This window comes from Aphelocoma coerulescens, chromosome 3, assembly GCF_041296385.1.
Source record: "Aphelocoma coerulescens isolate FSJ_1873_10779 chromosome 3, UR_Acoe_1.0, whole genome shotgun sequence".
NCBI classification, from domain to species: domain Eukaryota; kingdom Metazoa; phylum Chordata; class Aves; order Passeriformes; family Corvidae; genus Aphelocoma; species Aphelocoma coerulescens.
This window is the reverse complement of record NC_091016.1, coordinates 21,466,458-21,483,894: the sequence shown is the minus strand read 5'-3', so window position 1 is coordinate 21,483,894 and position 17,437 is coordinate 21,466,458. Positions and strand designations below refer to the sequence as shown.

The following is a 17,437-nucleotide window of genomic DNA, read 5'->3' as shown; positions in this document are numbered from 1 at the left end:
GTTTATTAAAAAAGGTGTTGAAATATGTTACATCATGAATTTATCAAATTAATTTCGAAATAGGTATTCTTAAAATAGAAATACCTGTGTCACCCCACATTGCTTTCATAGGACATAATCTGTACTTGACATTGCTCTCTGCCAGCCAGAAGAATTAATTCTGTATGAAATCTTTTGATAGGAATAGCCTGAAAATATATTTTCATGCCATGCACCCAGCAGGGTGAAACTGAGGAAAATCCAAAGGAATAGTGCCAGGAAGAAAAGAGGAGTTGTAAAGTGAACCATATACAGTCAGTTTGTAGTTCTAGCCAGTCTATTCATTCTCTGTGATAGGAAATAAGACCTCTAGTGATTACATGGAAGAGGTCCTAATGCACAAAGCAAGGTAAAGTGTGTAAATCCCAGAGATTTTCAGTGGAAATTGAATGTGTCAGATCCAGAGAGATAGTTCCCAAGGACAAATGAGAAAAGAGCAGCAGTTCTTAAAGCATATCTGGTCACTGAGTAAAATACATAGATTTCCATTGTGTTTCATTTCCTATTTATGCATGGAAATTAAACCACTGAGGAGGGAATGTGTTTAGTTGATTCACCCTCACATATGCAAATGATTTATTTCTCTTTTCATTACCTCTAGTAATGTTACTAAATTCAATTATTAAAATAAAGTTAGTCCCTGGTTGCAGTTACTACAGCCATGACACAGACCCAGGAATGCTTGTCCCAGTGACTGATGAAAATTTCTTTAAAGAATTGATGTATTGTAGGCAAGTCATAAGTATAGTAAATGTGAGAGTAGCAAGACCCATTTTGGAGAAAAAATAATACATTTAATGAAGTGGGGAAATACGGCCAAAGTAAAATTGCTTGGGATTGTAATACAATTTAAAAGGCAGTAACTTTTATATATGATCTCTCCCCTGAGACTGTTGAAGTTTGTATGGTAAAAACTATTAAGAGAAGAGAGCAAGTATATTTCCAAAATTTCAGTTCCAGAAAGCAATTGAGAAAAAGGAGATGTAAGTGTCAAAGATGTGCTTATTTCTTAACTTCTGTGGCTCCAAGGACACGAAATCCTATTCAGATGTGTAATATCTAAAAATATGTAACAATAGAATCATCATAGATTAATAGCATTAAACTAAAGCAATGTTGAATGTGTTCATGTTTGATACACTTGTGATGATAAGCATTAGAAAAGTGATAAATCTGCACAGGAATGAAATAACACAGAAAAAATATTGCCTCAGAAAGAGTAGTGATTTAATTATGTCTTGATTTTGATTCTGTTTCTCATCTGTTTCTCAGATAACTGGGGAAGATAATAAAAAATATAACAGGTGGTAGAAGTAAATTGTGGCTGGGGGTATTGTCCTGTTGTGAACCATAGGGAAAATAGGAATTTGTCTGAATTGTTTTTTTCACCCATTATATTTGAGTTCTTCATGGGAAATATTTCTCAGTGAAATCTTTTTTGTAAATGATGCAGAGATTGGTTCTGAGAAAACAATTTATTTGAACACTTTTGTGTTTAACAGGATGTCAAAGTATTTGCTGCTGTTTATGCTTGGTTTCTGTTCTCATTTAACTAGAGAAAATTCATAGATTCATAGGAGTTCTGGCCAGAATGTACCACAATGAAAATGCTAACCTAACCTCCTAAATGGCAAAAGGGAGAATCTCTTCCAGTGATTCCTATAATGCAGCCCTACAAAAAGCAATGATTGATATACAGTGTCTGTTAGAGAAAGCCTCTCTCTAAAGAGTTCAGGGAAGAATTTCCTAGAATTGCCAATGCTTATTTTATCTTTATTAAATATTTTTGTCCTCTTTTCAATTTGAACTTTTCTGACTTTTGATCACAGTCTTTTTCTGGTTGAAAGGGCTTCCAGCTATCAGGAACTTTTGATAGTTACAGACTGCATTCAGACACCTCTTAATCTTACCTTGAGTATATTCTACAGATTGAGCATCTTAGGACTTTCTTGGTAAGACATGGTTGCTGAGTTTTCTTAGGGTTTTAATGACATGAATGACTCTGGGGAAATTTTTTTTCTGAAACCTCTCTCATTTGTTATTTCCTTTTAAATACATGACACTGGAACTAAACACAGTAAAGATTTTAGTTATGCCACAAAAACTAATGCCATTTTCTATTTCTATTCATTATTTCTTTGCTTGTGCACTCAAAACTTGCACTGCCCCCCTTACTTGCTGCTTCACACTTGGAGCTCATCTACAGTAGCTTAACTCAAGTGATCTTGTCATTATTTCATTTTCAAAGCACTTGGGATACTGTCCAGAAAAGATGGCCTCACTTAGAATAAATTCATGGATGTTACTGGGATTTACAGAAGCGTACTGAATTTGTGCTGATGGCTTTGTCTTGTAAAAAGCTGTTAAAAACACCTAATTGTGCCCTAATGATCCTCATTTGGCAGAAAGTCTTGTCCTTATTTTCACTCAAGGCAGGCCGTTGGTGCTCCTGACAGGATCTCTCCTTTCTCCCAAGTCTCGAACAGGGCGTTCCAGAAAAGAAGGGATCTTCACAGAGACCTAGGTAGAGAATGAAACTAGAATGGGGCCAAACTCTGGTTATTCTGAAATTTCTCCTTTCCACCCAAAAAATATCAATAAAGTCTCCTTCATATTTCTATCAACTGCACTGCAAAGTCCTCTGACAGGGTCTGTCCAAAGCTGTGTGGAGACTAGGATGGGCTGTACATTGATTTCAGACCTAATGGAGCCATGTGGAAATGTAGGAACTGCCAGGCCCTCTTCCCTAGATTCTGGTAGATTCATAGATTTTGTGTAAGAATTGCAACAGGTTTGGGAAATGCTGTTTCCCTATTTACTCAAAACGGAAGAAGACGGCAACAAAATCAGAGTTCTGTACTAGGTGTCTGTATAATCCATTTCTAATTATTCATAATTACAGTCAATAATGGCAGTCAATATGTGCAGTACATTTTTCAAAAGTACATTTCTAAGAAATGCAAATAATCCTAATGGAATTTGTGAGATACACAGCATTGAGAAGATCAATGCTCATGACCATGGATATTCAATATATTGCTTTAGTTCATCATTATTGACTATATGACTGTTCAGGCTTTATAACATACTTCATATTTTCATATCCTTTCCAAATATTTTGTTTAGAACACCATGTCAATAAAACCAATTTCTCTACCAATCTGAGAAAGGGGACGAGCTAAATTACACTATCCAAGAAATGCTGAGATCAGTTCCACAGATAAATCTGCCCCTTGAAATGATATTTCTGAGTACAGTTTTTTTTGGTAGATAAATTTAGAGAGAAGTGTGATTATGCATTATTCTTTGAGAAAACAAAATATTGTATCTTAAACTTCTAGCCATCAATTTTGTTGCAAGACATCTTCCTAATATAGCTTTATTTCAGGCTATTTCACCACTTGTCATACTTCTGAATCCCTTTTGAAATTTCATAGAATGTGTCTGTGGTATGTCGTATCCTTCCTTTCTGGAATGTGATTGTGAATCACAATTGTCATGAGAAAAAAAAAAGCACTATAAAAATATAGCCTCTGCTAATATGCTATTTCTTAAAGCATTGTTTCTGGTTTTGTAATTTCAAAATACTAATGTTTCTTCTGTTTGTCATGAAAATACAGTTCTTACATAATTGTGTGGTAAAGGTGTAAATACTCTAGCAGATGAAAAAAATGTAATAGCAGAAATAACCACTAAACATAGAAAGAGTCAGGTTTTGGGTTTTTTTTTTTAAATCAAGGTTTCCATGAAGAATTACGAAATATTAAAATGATTAATTAGTAAAAATGTACTGTAAAAATATCATTCCCATTTTCATATTACTAAAACACAGTGATATGCTAAAATAATTCTAATTGGTTGCACTTTTGCTGCAAAAAAAAATACGGAGCAAACCTGCTCTCAGTTCAGCAGGGACAGCCTGAGACACTTCCTCTGGAGATAATAAGCCAGACTCACAGCCTGTGTGAGTTGTATAGTTCCTCTGATTTCAACTGTGTCATACCAGATTTAAATCAACTCAGTATTTGGCTCAATATGAGCAGGCAACAGATTACGCATGTAGCACTGAGAGCAGACTTTGGCTGCAGGAATTAGGCTGCAAACACAGAAAATAGCAGGGCAATTGATTTTGTTGGTGGTGGGCATGGGGAAAGGTCTTTGAAATAAGAATTTGCCATGGATAAGAATCCTCTAGTTCTTCAAGTGAGGAGCTCGGTGCAAAGTGAAAAGTAGAAGAGCCCCCACATCTCTTTGAAGTCAGAATGCTGAAGAGAAAGTCACCTGTTTTCATGGTGAAAAGTCGTTGGTACAATCAGCTGGTGCAGAGAAGGAAGGAGCTGCTCTGTGCCACTGCCTGCAGCATTTGGACCTGGCATTTTGGGTCCTGAAAACCTTGAGTTCCACTGTTGCCAACAGCTACTCAGTAGACTGTAAGGTCCCATAGAGTGGATGCATATAAATGTGGGTAAATTCTGACTGTGTGTGGCTAAATCATCAGCAGTGACAGAAATGCGTAGTACGGCTCTACTCTCCTCCAGGTACAGAAATTTTACACCATTGCAACTCTAATGACATAAATACAGTTACTCCTGATTTAAATGAGGAAAATTTTGTTCCCTCTGAACTGCAACTTGATTGTATACATAGCTTTCAAAGAGTTTTCCTTTTTCCTTTTTTTTCTTCTTTTTTTCCTTTTTTTTTTTTCCTTTTTTTTTGTTTTAAGAGTGGCCAGAGTCAGCAAAATGAATAAAAAGCAAGGCTAGAATTTGGGCCTTCTGGCTTCTTAGATTCTGCTTAGAACAGACTATGACAATATGGGAATCAGGAAAGCCAAATGAAGTGTTAGTGATATGGAAATATATCAGCCATCACAAACAAACTACCTTAATTAAAGTGCTCAACGCTAATCTAATGTAAAAGCCCTGTAAAGTACCATAAAGGAGCTGAACTAATTTTTTTCTTAGATTGCAAAACTGTTTAAGATGGTTTAACTTACCATGACAAAAACCTGTGGAGGAATGAATTTTCATTGCTGTTTACTAGTGCATAGGGGTTTGGCTATATACACTGTTAATTCACAGAGCAGGAATTCGACTTTTTTCCATTTTATTTAATTCAAAATGTTTTGACAGCTTAACTTGCTATCATTTAAAAGTTTAATCAATCAGACATTTAGGGGAAGCTGCTCAGCTAGTATGAATCTTTCTGGTAAAAGTCATCAAAAAAGGCATACCAATCATTGCTAAGATAGAATTTTTACTCATGATAGAAAAAAAAATATGTTAAACCCTGTAGCCAAAATAGTTTGACCATCTAATGCTGCCTATGATGTCATTTTCAGAACCCTTTTCTTTGACTCTGACATCATGAGGAACTGAACTGGCCTGTCAGCAAGTTTATATGCTGGTTTTAAAAAGTCATTTTAAGCTAAACATGGCCACCAAAAAGGATGCCATGACAATGTTGATATTGCAATATACCAACACTGTGAAAACCAGAATTAGATGAAAGAGCCTGCAGTTATACTACAACTGAAATAACTAATTCATTATTCATTGAGTTTGGGTGTTTTGGTTTTTTTTTTACTTAAAGGAAGGAAATTACTGTATGCAGTTAAAGGTAGAAGGCTTTTCCAGAAAAGTTTTGCTAAGAGCTGCTATTTCTAATAGCCCAAACATCACCCTAATTTATTTCATGTATAGAACATAACATCTGTATCTTGTGAAACTGGGTGCTCTGCATTTTCTCAGTGAATTTTATTCTATTTCTTGATTTAGGGTGTGTGAATGGAAAAGGTGAATTATAATATCTTAACTGTATAACTAAAAACTGAGAAACTTAAACCCCCATTATTCATCATTCATAGCATTTATTATTTTTAAAGTGGTAAGATTTTCAAATTATTTGTTGGAATGCTGTCTAGTTTTGATGACCTTTTTCAGTGCCTCCTGGAACTGACTTATAAAGGCTTTTCACTATGACAAGTGACATGTTCTGGGAGGAAATGACTGTGCTTAAAAAATATCATTAAGCCCAATTCTGTGTAACTCATTTTCTTTTTTTTTTTATTGGATTACAATATATCATAATTAGTTTAGTTTCATGGTCACATGAAAAGGCTTTATTCCTATGGGATGACTCCATGCAAAATGACCCATAATTGCAGAACTGGCCCTCAGTTTGCACTGGCTTCTGTGTGCTTCCTCCCTGGGAAGCATTGGAGGAGAGAACATAAACTGCAGCAAGGGGTTTCCCAGGCAGTCAGACTGCTGTGTTGTCGCCCTTCCCCCTCTCTTTGTTGGTTCCACACTGTCCATCTCCTTGACTTCTGTGATGGTTTTCATTATTTTACCTCTCCCATTTTCTCTCTTCTATCCTCTCCTCAGTCATGATCATAATGGGTAGCAGAGAAATACTCCCTCAACATCACCTTCCCAGTGGAGTAGTTGAGGACTATGGACACTAACATGAGTGTTAGGACACCAAGCCTCTTTCTCAGCTTTAAATTCTGTCCACTTCATTAACAATTCTTAGTCCCCTTTTGCTTTGTAAGCTTTGGGAGAACCTTCTTTCCTGTGCCCCATATTGATGGCTGGGTTGGGGATAAAAGAATAAATTTTGCTTGTTGATGGCAGCCTTTCCTTAGGCAAAATTCCCTTTGTTGTAGTCCGGGGCCAGAACCCATCCTTGGCACTGCTGTGGCCTTTGCTGGCTGTACCAGGCAGAGAATTGATTTTTTACAGTGTGCAAGTTTCTTATGCTGACCAATTCTGTAGGACATGATCCAACAATTCTGAGTTATTCCACCCAGTTTAAGTGCCATTTCTTTCCCTGCTGGATTTGGAGATTTGACCCAATGACCAGAGTGCCTCACTAATGACTGCAGGATCAGCCATGCTGCCTGTGGTAACATCTTCACAGCATATTCAAGAATTTAAGTTTTCTTAACTTTAAAATCATCTACTTCATCATCCAGGAGAATTCAGAATGGGAAAGTAGAACCAAATGAACTTAGAATCCCTATCACAAATGACTGGTGGCTTTAAAATATATAGTTACAAAAAGTCTTACAAGAAGAGCCTCTGATTAATAACTAACAATAATAATAATTGCATGTACAAAGAGCTGCAGTAAATCCTGTACAATTTTTGCACTTTGGAAAGAGTATTGTTTTGTTTCATATCACATACATTTTGTTAAGTAGAGGAAACACTGCTTCCCTGGTGCTTTTGTTTTTCCCTCTGGATTGTAGCAATGGAGCACTTGCATGTTGTGTTTGATGCCTTGCATGATAAAGACATGCAATGGCAAGTTCCAGTCTGCATGCTGCTTAATGAATGTTTTCCTTTTCTCTCCTTCCCTGTTATGTGCTTACAGAAGACAACTATGTGGAAGGTGGGTGCTTTCTACCTTATTTTCCTAAGCTCTTGTTTTTCCCTTCTGTTCAGTGGGGTTTTTTCTCCTTCTGCTTAATGTTATAAAAGTACACATACCAGTCAGTACGGTAAGTTGTATTTTTTCCCCCATAAAGGCATAAAAGTTTATTAAATAAATGTGATTTCTTTTTTCATACAGAACTCAAGCAAAGCTCCTTGGCTTTTTGCTCTAATTCCAGAATATCCCCACTGAAACAAAAGGATTTGTACTTGTATGACTGATACCATATCCAAAATCTTTCTGGAGGTTTGCAGGACTGATTTCTTCTCATGTTCTGTATGAAAAACACTTCAAGAAACTATTTGTCTCATCAATGTGGAGCCTAAATCCTCCCAATAAGATAGTAATGCATGTTAAATTCACATCTTTTAATTGCTTAGGAAAATGGAAAGCGCTTTTCTCTTTAATACCACAAACCTTGCTTACTATTACATCCTTTACAGCACAAAGCTTTAGGAAAAAAGGTTTTCTGTCTAACTTTTTAGCATAATGCACTTGCCTTTTGGACATTGTGAAAGAAGAAGGATGTGATTTTAATAATTATGTTGGTATGTAATTAAATCCCTTTAAAGAAAGTATGGCATAGGGCAGTGGAAACTAAGGCACAATGCCATCTATCCTGAGCATTGGTAAGTAAGTCTATTAGCTGGTAAAACATGCAAGTATATGATAGTTTTAAAGCCTTTTTGCTTATAAGCCAAAAAGTGCAGGTGCTTTTTTATGTACAAATGTTTTTAAAAGTCTCTCTGGGGTGAATCTTTGCTGGATAAATGATTATCTATTGGAAAAAAAAAAATTAGTTTACCTATCTAAACTGAAAAATTGCTTTCATTTTACTTCCTTCCAATATTTTAAAAACTATTTTAAAAGCAAGGGCTTCGTAAAGTAACTCACATGCAAAGTGACTGCCCTGGAATGACTCTGACTCAGGGTGCTCATGTGAGCCACTCTGGGGCCTGAGTTCATTCAGGTTTCAAGCCACCATGGGCCACTGCCTGCCTGTTCTGGGGTGGTTTTCTCAAGCCTAGAAGTGCTGGTGCTTCATTCCTCTATGCTGCTGTATTCAAGGATGAAGATAGGTGCTCAGGTTTAACACATAGATGATGCTGTGCAATTTTATTAATATATATGTTATCCCAAGGAGAAAGAAAATTCAAGCAATTCTGGTGCTTTACTTGTGTGCACTTTCATGCTCGTACACGTCAATAAAATTTCATTTTCATTGTGAGATAAAAATGTATTCAACAACACTGGGATAGAAATTCTAGCTGAAAAACATAAAAGCCTAGAAATAACTACCTAATCTTGTATTTGATCTGTGCATAAAACTCTTAGTGGTGTCAACATGAGTCTCAAAATTTGAATTAGGTTCAGTACAACTAGATAAGGAGGTTCAATTGCATTTCACATATTCATTTATGCACAGCAATACAAGATAAAACCTGGATAACAGTTAATCCAGACTTTACCTGAATCTAATTCTTAAAATTGCAACCTTAAATTTATTCCAACACAGGTTTGGGTACTTATTCATACATTAAAGTTACAAAGCATGAATATGTAAAGAATGGAAGCATAGAATGGTGTATCCAAAGCACAACTTGAAAACTGAGCTAAAATTTTTCATCTTTGATCTCTGTTATATGTGAGCATCTCTGTAAATTAGGTGACATAAGCAAACAGAAATATGTAGTATTCAATTTTGTATATACTGGTGGTAAAAAAAGCTACTGTTTATTCATTTTACTGTAGTTGTACTAGACTTTAATACCTTCACTGCAGGTTTATCATGTTTAAATTTTGTTTTGGCCTGTGCTCTGCATGGAACTTACACACCAGACTATAATGATATCTTCATTTCCCCTTCCACTATCCCACCCTGTGCCCCTTAACTCTCTCCTCTCAGAGCCAAGTTCAGGAGAGGGTTGGGGTAGATTACACAGGAGGGATTCCTTCTAAATCTTGAATTCCTAATTCACAAAGAAATTGAAGTAATGGTGCACAAATGAGTATTTTCAATGTATGGGATGCCTATATGGGGCTACTTAAGGAAAAAACTTCCCAGGTCTATTTGTTGTGGTATTCTCTATTACAAGCAGACTTTCATTTTGCAAATCTAGCAGTGATTGCAGATTTACCTATATAATTTTAAACCACTCTGTGGAATGATCAGGTACAGTACTAGTAATTCTTCACTCTTCTATAGCCTTCATCCATAGATTGCAAAAATAGAAAATAAGGTAAGTATCATTATGTGCCTTTAGCAAGGAAGTGTAGGTGGCCTTAATGCTTGCAAATAAAGTAGCACAAAGAGTCAAACAAAATACAGTGTCTTGAGGAGTAGTACCAAATTTTTTAATTGGTAGATGTTTGGTTTGAGCACTGTACATCTTTTACATTCACTTGACTGCCTTTTTTCATTGAACAACACTGTAAGTGACTCTTAAAATTCAAGTAGTTTTTATGATGATTTCAAGAGGCACTTCTGCTATTTACATTTTTTTTCTTCAAATTATGTAAGAGTCATCTATTTGCAACTGACCAATTTCACGTATCATTTTAACAAAAATAGTAGCTATCAAGCAGTGATAATCTGAAGCTGGACTTTTGTTTAGGTTCCTATAGCTACAAAGTTCATATGTAAATGTGAGCTAGTAAGAGATCACCTTCTTTGCATACCCCTGGGAGACAGGACAGTGATTTTTTTTCACACCTCCTAAGAGCTCAAAGAGCTCACATAAAATAGTGGCTGAAAAGTCACTGTTTCATTAAAGAAAAATATGTTGCAATGTTCAGCTGGTTTCAATTTTCCTCTATAAAATACGGTTAGGGTCAAGTCAAAAGTCTGAGATTTCTTGCTATAGTTGCCAACAACAAAAGTTAAAACCCAAAAGACTAACTAATCAATCACAGAAGACACTGATACTTCCAAAAGGCAGTGTGGCAGGGGATCCAAGCAAGGACACCCAGCACTAAAAGAATGAATTAAAAAAATATCACCTGGTCTTTATACTCTATCCAGCAAGCCTCTCTTGCAGCAACACTTGCAGAGAAAGAATACCCATGAAAACATTTCTGTTCTCTTTCACATGCTGCAAACTGCCAATACAGCTGTGTGATGTTTCCCAAGCAATGCTGATGCAGGCATCCCTTCAGGATCACAGTCAGTTTTCGTTTGCATTGCTGTGAGCCCCAGGTAATCCCACCAGCTGCAGAGCACTGTATTTGGAAACACAATTTATTGCACAAGAGATGAGGCACATCAGGCCCTTCAGTTAAACTACACATCCAAAACGGGTGGCATTAAAAAGCAATAATTCAGCAAAACCATTGTTAGTCTACTTGGAGCATCACTTGAGATTTGGAACTGATAAGAGATGAATCCTTTCAGACTGATTGCAGTCGGGAGTATCTTCTTTGAACTACCCCCAAGTAGTGTGAGTCATTTGTGCACCTAATTTTCTTTGTGAATTAGAAATCACAGAAACTCTCTCTCTAGGAAGCCTGCTTTCCAATAAAGAGAAGGATATTTGATTGCTCACCTTCTTTGTGTGAATTAATTTAATTAATTGCAATTAAGAAAATAATGTATGGCTTTTTAAGAAGAGGGGCATATTTAACACATGAGCAATTAATAAGTTCTGAAATGGATCCTAAGACAGCTAATTTCAACAAGAATAAGCCTGTTTTTTAAATCAGACATAAAAAGTGAAAAACCCTCATATATCTAGAAAAAATATTCTCCCTGCATCACATTATACTCAGTGAGATATAAGTATCATTTTATTATTGTGAATTAAAAAAGCTGAATATTTTTCCTTAAAGAGTAACAAAATTTGGCTCTGGATGAGTGATTATCTTTATGGACATCTGCTTTGAAATGTCACTAGACCTATTCTGGTATGATGGGATTTCATCTCACAATACAAGTATAAAGCAAAATCTATTTCTCACAGATTTATGAAGTAGTTGCAGTAGCTGTCTCTTAAATTTTCTTTATTACTATGTATTTTATATTGCATATGTAATAATTTGCCTTCTCTGGAACAAATTCATTCTACTGTCACATTTCACACAAATAAGGAGACATCCTTTGCATTATCATTTCAATGTGATGAGGACATTTTATTTAATTACCTGAAATGCTCATTTTTATGAGGGGAAAAAGATCAGACCCAGCCCATTTTTCAGGTTTAAACTTCCCCAGGGTTTCAACATCATTTCACATGTAGAGGACAGGAAGTCCTCCCAGCAAAGTGTTCAAAGCAATATAATCAAAATATGATAAAGACAGATGGATTATTAAAGGAATTGGTTGAATTTGAAAGCATTTTATTATTTTCTGTCATTGCAAATACTGCACAGAAAAAAAATACACAATAAACCAGCACCCAGTGTTTGAATTGCAGTTCTGTTACTCGTAGCCCAAAGCATTCCAACCAGTGGTTGAAAAATGCTCTTTGATTTCCCTCTGTGATACAGACATCTCATAGGAAACAGATGCCTGTCACAAAACATTTTTGTCAGTGTGACAACACCACCTTCCCGTGCTCCCTTGTTCATTGCTGACTGTGCTCTTGTTTCCCTTCAAGGTCTGGCGCACCTGATGATGGGCGACCAAGGTATGGGCTCTGTTCCTTTTCCACTCTGCTTTCATTGTTTCTTCTTGTTCTGTAGCTGCTTTGAATCCATCACTGCAACTGATGGGCAAAAATGCTTGAAAGCTGTCTTTGGCTGCAAAGAAACACATGGTTTTAGTCACATCTTTTTCTTATCTCATTTTTTGGTTTTTTTGTTCGCTCCATAAGCTTTTGTCCTTCCTGACTCCTCAACTCCCCCTCTTGCAGTACAATAACTAAAAAGAGGTGAGAGAAATAAGAAAGTTATTAAGAAAATTTCATGTATTTATCAGAAAATACAATTATGGGTGATTCTATAAAAGATAAGCAAAGTGCAAGGCCTCTCCTCAGATAGCTCCTGAAAGAAGATACTCCTCTTGTCACATTGTACACATTGAAGAGTCCATTTGCATTAATGCATGGCTGATTGGAATTGTGCAGAAAGCACCTGCTCCTGGCTTCTGGAATGCTGAGAGTACAATTTTGCTACCTAACAAAACCAGTGATTTTTTTCCTCCTAACCATTGTCCATGTTACTTTTGTGGCAGTCTTTCTTATCTAAGCATGGGTTATTTCTGTGTTTCTCTGCATGTACATGATTGGGAAGAAATAAACTAAATCCCTACTATGACACTGATTGCATCTCCATTTGTCTTCAGGCACTTACCTTATACTTTGTCTCTTCATGTTCAGATACTATTGCATTTACATGTACTCATGACTCTTACTGTTGTTTCTCTCCTCTTCTTTATTCTCTTTTTGTCTGGAAATGCTTTCTTCATGGAACCATTTCACCAAATCCATAGGTAAAAGTAAAGGTATTACATGATTTTCTTTCTTTTTAATGTCCTCAATATACTTTAATGTATGTATAAATAATGCAAGTAAATGTAAAATTTTTGCACTGATAACATGAGGTAGGTATATTCTTACAGTAAATATTTCATGGATATCAAGGTAAGGAGAATTATCCTAAAGTACCTAAAGGCTGGCCATTTTCAAAGTTTGTCTCCTGGTTTTGTGAGGGATGTAAAGCTTTGGCAGTGGTAAAAGAGGCTACATTTACAGGAAGTGTTCAGGATGAAATAACAGCCATATTTTGAGGTATGCCTTGTTCTATTCTGAAAGAGTTGTAGTCTGAACCACCAGACACAGAAAAAAAGAGTGTGATGTTGTTCAATAGAGACTCTCTGGAGATAATCTGTCCAGGTTCAGTCCTCAGCTTGATGTATGTTTTAAATGGGAATAGCACTAACTTTAGCAACTCTTTGCTCTGAGAGTTTTCTTGTATATTAATCACTTTGAGCATATCTGAGATAAGAATTGGACAAAGGAATGAGGAAGAATAAAAGCCAAAGAAAAGTGTGGGGTTTCTTTCAGATATTTTTTTATTCTTTTTGTTTCTTTATGTAAAGAATGCCAGCCAAGTTTACTTCCATTCTCCCAGAGGAAACAGTGCAGTAGGGTCACGATTTTTTTCCTATATAAATAAAAACCAGGTTTTGCTACAAGGACACTTGTTCACAGGCATTGTGTAAATATATTTTTATGATAAGAAGCTGGTCATTAAAATCCATTTAATCCTGTTACTTGTGATGAATAATACAGTTTTATTCATCTTAAGGATTTGTCAGGGGGTGTGTATTCTTTGTATATATCAGAAATCAAATTTGCATGGTCATAGCTGCAAATAGTTAAACTAACTAGTTAAATTAGAAACAAACTTCCAGGTTTGCTGGTGTCTTGGCTGATTTAGTGCTTCCATACCTAGAAAGCTCATGTGGTGCAAAGACTGTAAATACAAATCTGTAGTGTCTCACTCCTCTTCATATCAGACCCCCTGGAAAGACTCTGTACTTATATAGGTGGGATACCATTTAAAGGGTTGTGTGTGTTCTGGAACTCTACATCTTCTTGCTCAGCAAAAGGTTTTAAGCAAGTATGAAAAACAATCTGCTGATTTCTTCATTTTATAGGATCATATCATTTTGTTTGCTGTATCCTTTTGTTTTTCTTAATCGTACCTAGTATGTATGACTTCCTTATTATTTTTATTACTATCTTGTTCCTAATCAGTAGATATCCTGGCTGCAGTTACCTTAAAATGACATTTCATATTAACTGAAACTTGACATTATAGATAATTTTTATTAATAATGCAGAACTATTTTTCTAGATTGTTCTGTATAAATGAATAAATGATGTAGTGTGTACAACACCAAAGGGGTTTTTTGTGTGAAAGGATTAAAATATAAACCTTATGAATATTTATTATTAGTAGTAGCTGATCTGGAGAGCAGATTTTTAGCAAAACAGAAACTTTTCAAGTATTGTGCAACATTTAGACATTTATATTTTTATTTTTAAAGGTTTAACAACTATATTCACCAAAAAATTACCTTGTATATATTAGCTACATTTAGTGTTCAATAATGTGCCATGTAACATAATTTAAACACCAATTACCAGTCATCTAATCATTTGACTACATTTTTCTTTTCATATTTTAATTTTTATTAGATTTTTTCATTTAATATAGAAATAATCATTACTGTGTTTTGAGAATCACAATATTTCTGCACATATAATGGTGTATATTTGTTCAAATGGAATGAAAGGGTTTATACGTGTGCAACTCCAGTTGCTTGTAACAGAAAATATCCCTCAATATTGAACCATATCCTCAACCAGCAAAAAACAGCCTCATTTTGTTGACTATCCTGAAAATTTATTAATATCAGCTATTGAAACGTGTGGCCTTGAAACAGTTGTGATAACACACATTTGTAACACATGACGATATGAAAAATTAGGAGGGTGATGGAAAGGAGTGAAGGGAAAAAAGAGGAAACAGCTTCGTTACAAGTTCCATTCCTTAAGAGGTATGCAAGGTCAGTAATTGCAAAATTCAGAGTGAGTATATCATGAATTAATCTTATTTTGGAAATATAAACAATGAAACGCTTTTAAGAAGCTTTACAATGTAATTTGTCCTGAGTATAAAATGCTGAAGCATCATCATCTCCTTTAATTGTGTAGATATTCTTTGGGGTACTGGAAAAGGAAAAAAAAATATCAGCATGTCTTCAGAATTAGGGCAGGGTGTTAACAAGGTAGGAGAGGTTGACAGAGGAAGGAGAGTCGGGACAACCTCTCCAACTGGACAAGCAGTACTAAATCCAGTACCATCTCATGATGCCCCTGATGTTTGTCATTGAATTGTAAATCTAAATTGGGATACTCTGGATAATCTCCCCACAAATTAATCCTTGTAGATGCTATGCCTAATTCTAGGAAGAGCTGCAGTCTTTTAGTTATACTGGCATTCATTTATTTTCTGATAAGCGCCATATATTCAAAAGTACTTAGGAATTCCTTTTTCAGCCCCTGGAAATAACCTGGCTGTATAGAAATCTAGCAGCAGGGTTGTCACCGCTCTGATGGTGAAAAGACATAGGCAAGGTAAAGTTTGTAAATGGCGTTTGTGTTTTCATTAGACTACTTGAAAATGCTACCCAGAACAATTTTTTAAATTCAAAGCAAACCTTAGATCTGCTGTTCATAACAGACAGATTTGTTTGCCCCAAACAAATTTGTATCTAAAAAAATTTTGTCTGTTTTCTCCAACTGTTGGAAGTGGTCTAATAAAACCACCATTTCCACCTATAGGCCTTATCAAAGTAATGAAGAATTATTTTGTGATGAATAGTAATACAACTAAATTTACACAGCAACTAAAGTGAAACACTCAATTTCTTTATTAAAAAAAAAATCCCATCCCCTCCTTTTAGTATTCTTTTGGTGAGCAATGAAAGGAATTTATAATTCAGAAACTGTAACAGTGACATGTATTCCTTTGTTTTTTATACTGCAGTTCTCTTAAGCCTATACATATTTTTACCTATAGTTTATTTCTATGTAATTATCATACTTTTGACTACATATATTACTCATTCTATACCTAAATACTATGTTCATACTCCTGTTCTATTATTTTAGAAATTATGTGCAGCTTTAAATTGTACGTGAGTCACTCAGGTTCGTAACAAACTATTAAATGTTAGCTAGCTGAGCAATAAGTGTTTCTACCAAAAGATTGATAGTACAACTGCAATTTATTGTATTAGATTGCAGGCTTTTGATGTGATGCTATTTGCTATACTGTGTGTAAATGCTGAAGAAAGACTTCAGAATGGCAATTTATGTATCTGCCAACTTCCTTGACAAAGGAGAGCAAGTTTTTTATTGCACAAGCTATCATGCAATATCTGTAACACCAAAGTGGTGCCACTAATTTGTTAATTGTCAATCACACAATTCATTTGACAACTGGAAAAATAGAGCACTGAACAATAAAAGCAATTTAAATAAATCCTTAAACAATCATGAGCATAAAAGTGGTATGTTATAGCTAAGTAATCATGTAGTGCTTGTGTCATGCAACACAAATCTTACCTTGTGCCAGTAACCTCCCCTAACATCAAACTGTGTGGGGTTCAGTCATTAACCTTCCTGCCACCAGCAGTTCATCTTTCTGCAATGACTTTCATTTTTGCTCTGGTTTTGAAGAGCTCAAATGGTCTTGGCTTCTTGCACTCTGATCTTTCACGGATCATTGAAAAGCCTGTCCTCTCCTCATCTGCTTGGGTGTGGGATGCTTCAGAGTGGGCCTGAGAGACAGCCATCCCCCAGCCTTCCCTGACCTGAGCCCCCAACAGTTCAGAAGCTTTTAAATGCTTTGGTACAGCCCTGGGCTGTAGCACAGCTCCTTATTTTTGGCCCAGTGCCCTGTTGACATGGAATCAGTTTTACGCCTTCTCAGCTGCAGTTGGCTTTTGCCTGGGAAGCGCAAAACACGGATGGAGGGCATTCTTGACTCTCTGGACTTGTTCACACAGTTATAGATCCTAGGTGATAGCAGCTGATTGGAAAGACTCCCTGCTAGAACTGAAGGGAGGTAATTTAGGGGCTTGACACACAATGGGGTTGACAGTGTTGGGTAACTGAAATTGTTTCTAGATGATGTTACAGGAGAAGAATGGATAACTTGAGCTTCCCCACTCAATCCCATAGTTTCTTCTACTGATAAAAAGGAACAAATCAACAAAGGTTTAAAAGTTTATCCTCCATTTAACAGGTCCCAAACATTTTGAAAGTCTTGGAAAATTTGCAAAATTATGAGCATAAGTATTTAAAAAATATTTTCTATAAAATTACTGTTATTTTTAATGAGCATTACCTTTTTAAAATAAATTAAAGTGCTTTAAATATAAAGTTCCTCTAAGTGCTCCAAAGAGCAGTAGCTACATATCATATCTCTTCTATAATGGCTTCTTTTCTTC

At 35.7% G+C, this 17,437-nt stretch overlaps 1 protein-coding gene across 24 annotated transcripts in view; it reads left to right on the top strand.

Annotated features, from left to right (window-relative positions):
- NRXN1 (neurexin 1) overlaps positions 1 to 17,437 on the top strand; it is a 681,973-nt gene that overhangs the window by 71,350 nt on the left and 593,186 nt on the right. For 17 of the 24 annotated variants that reach the window (XM_069009396.1, XM_069009410.1, XM_069009401.1 and 14 more), the window contains one exon: positions 12,069 to 12,098. The exons of 6 other annotated variants lie outside the window; for them this stretch is intronic. In XM_069009396.1, the coding sequence (XP_068865497.1) occupies positions 12,069 to 12,098 (30 nt within the window). Of the gene's footprint in view, positions 1 to 12,068; positions 12,099 to 12,901; positions 12,982 to 17,437 lie in introns of those variants that run through there. One more of the 24 variants, XM_069009430.1, reaches the window with a different exon arrangement.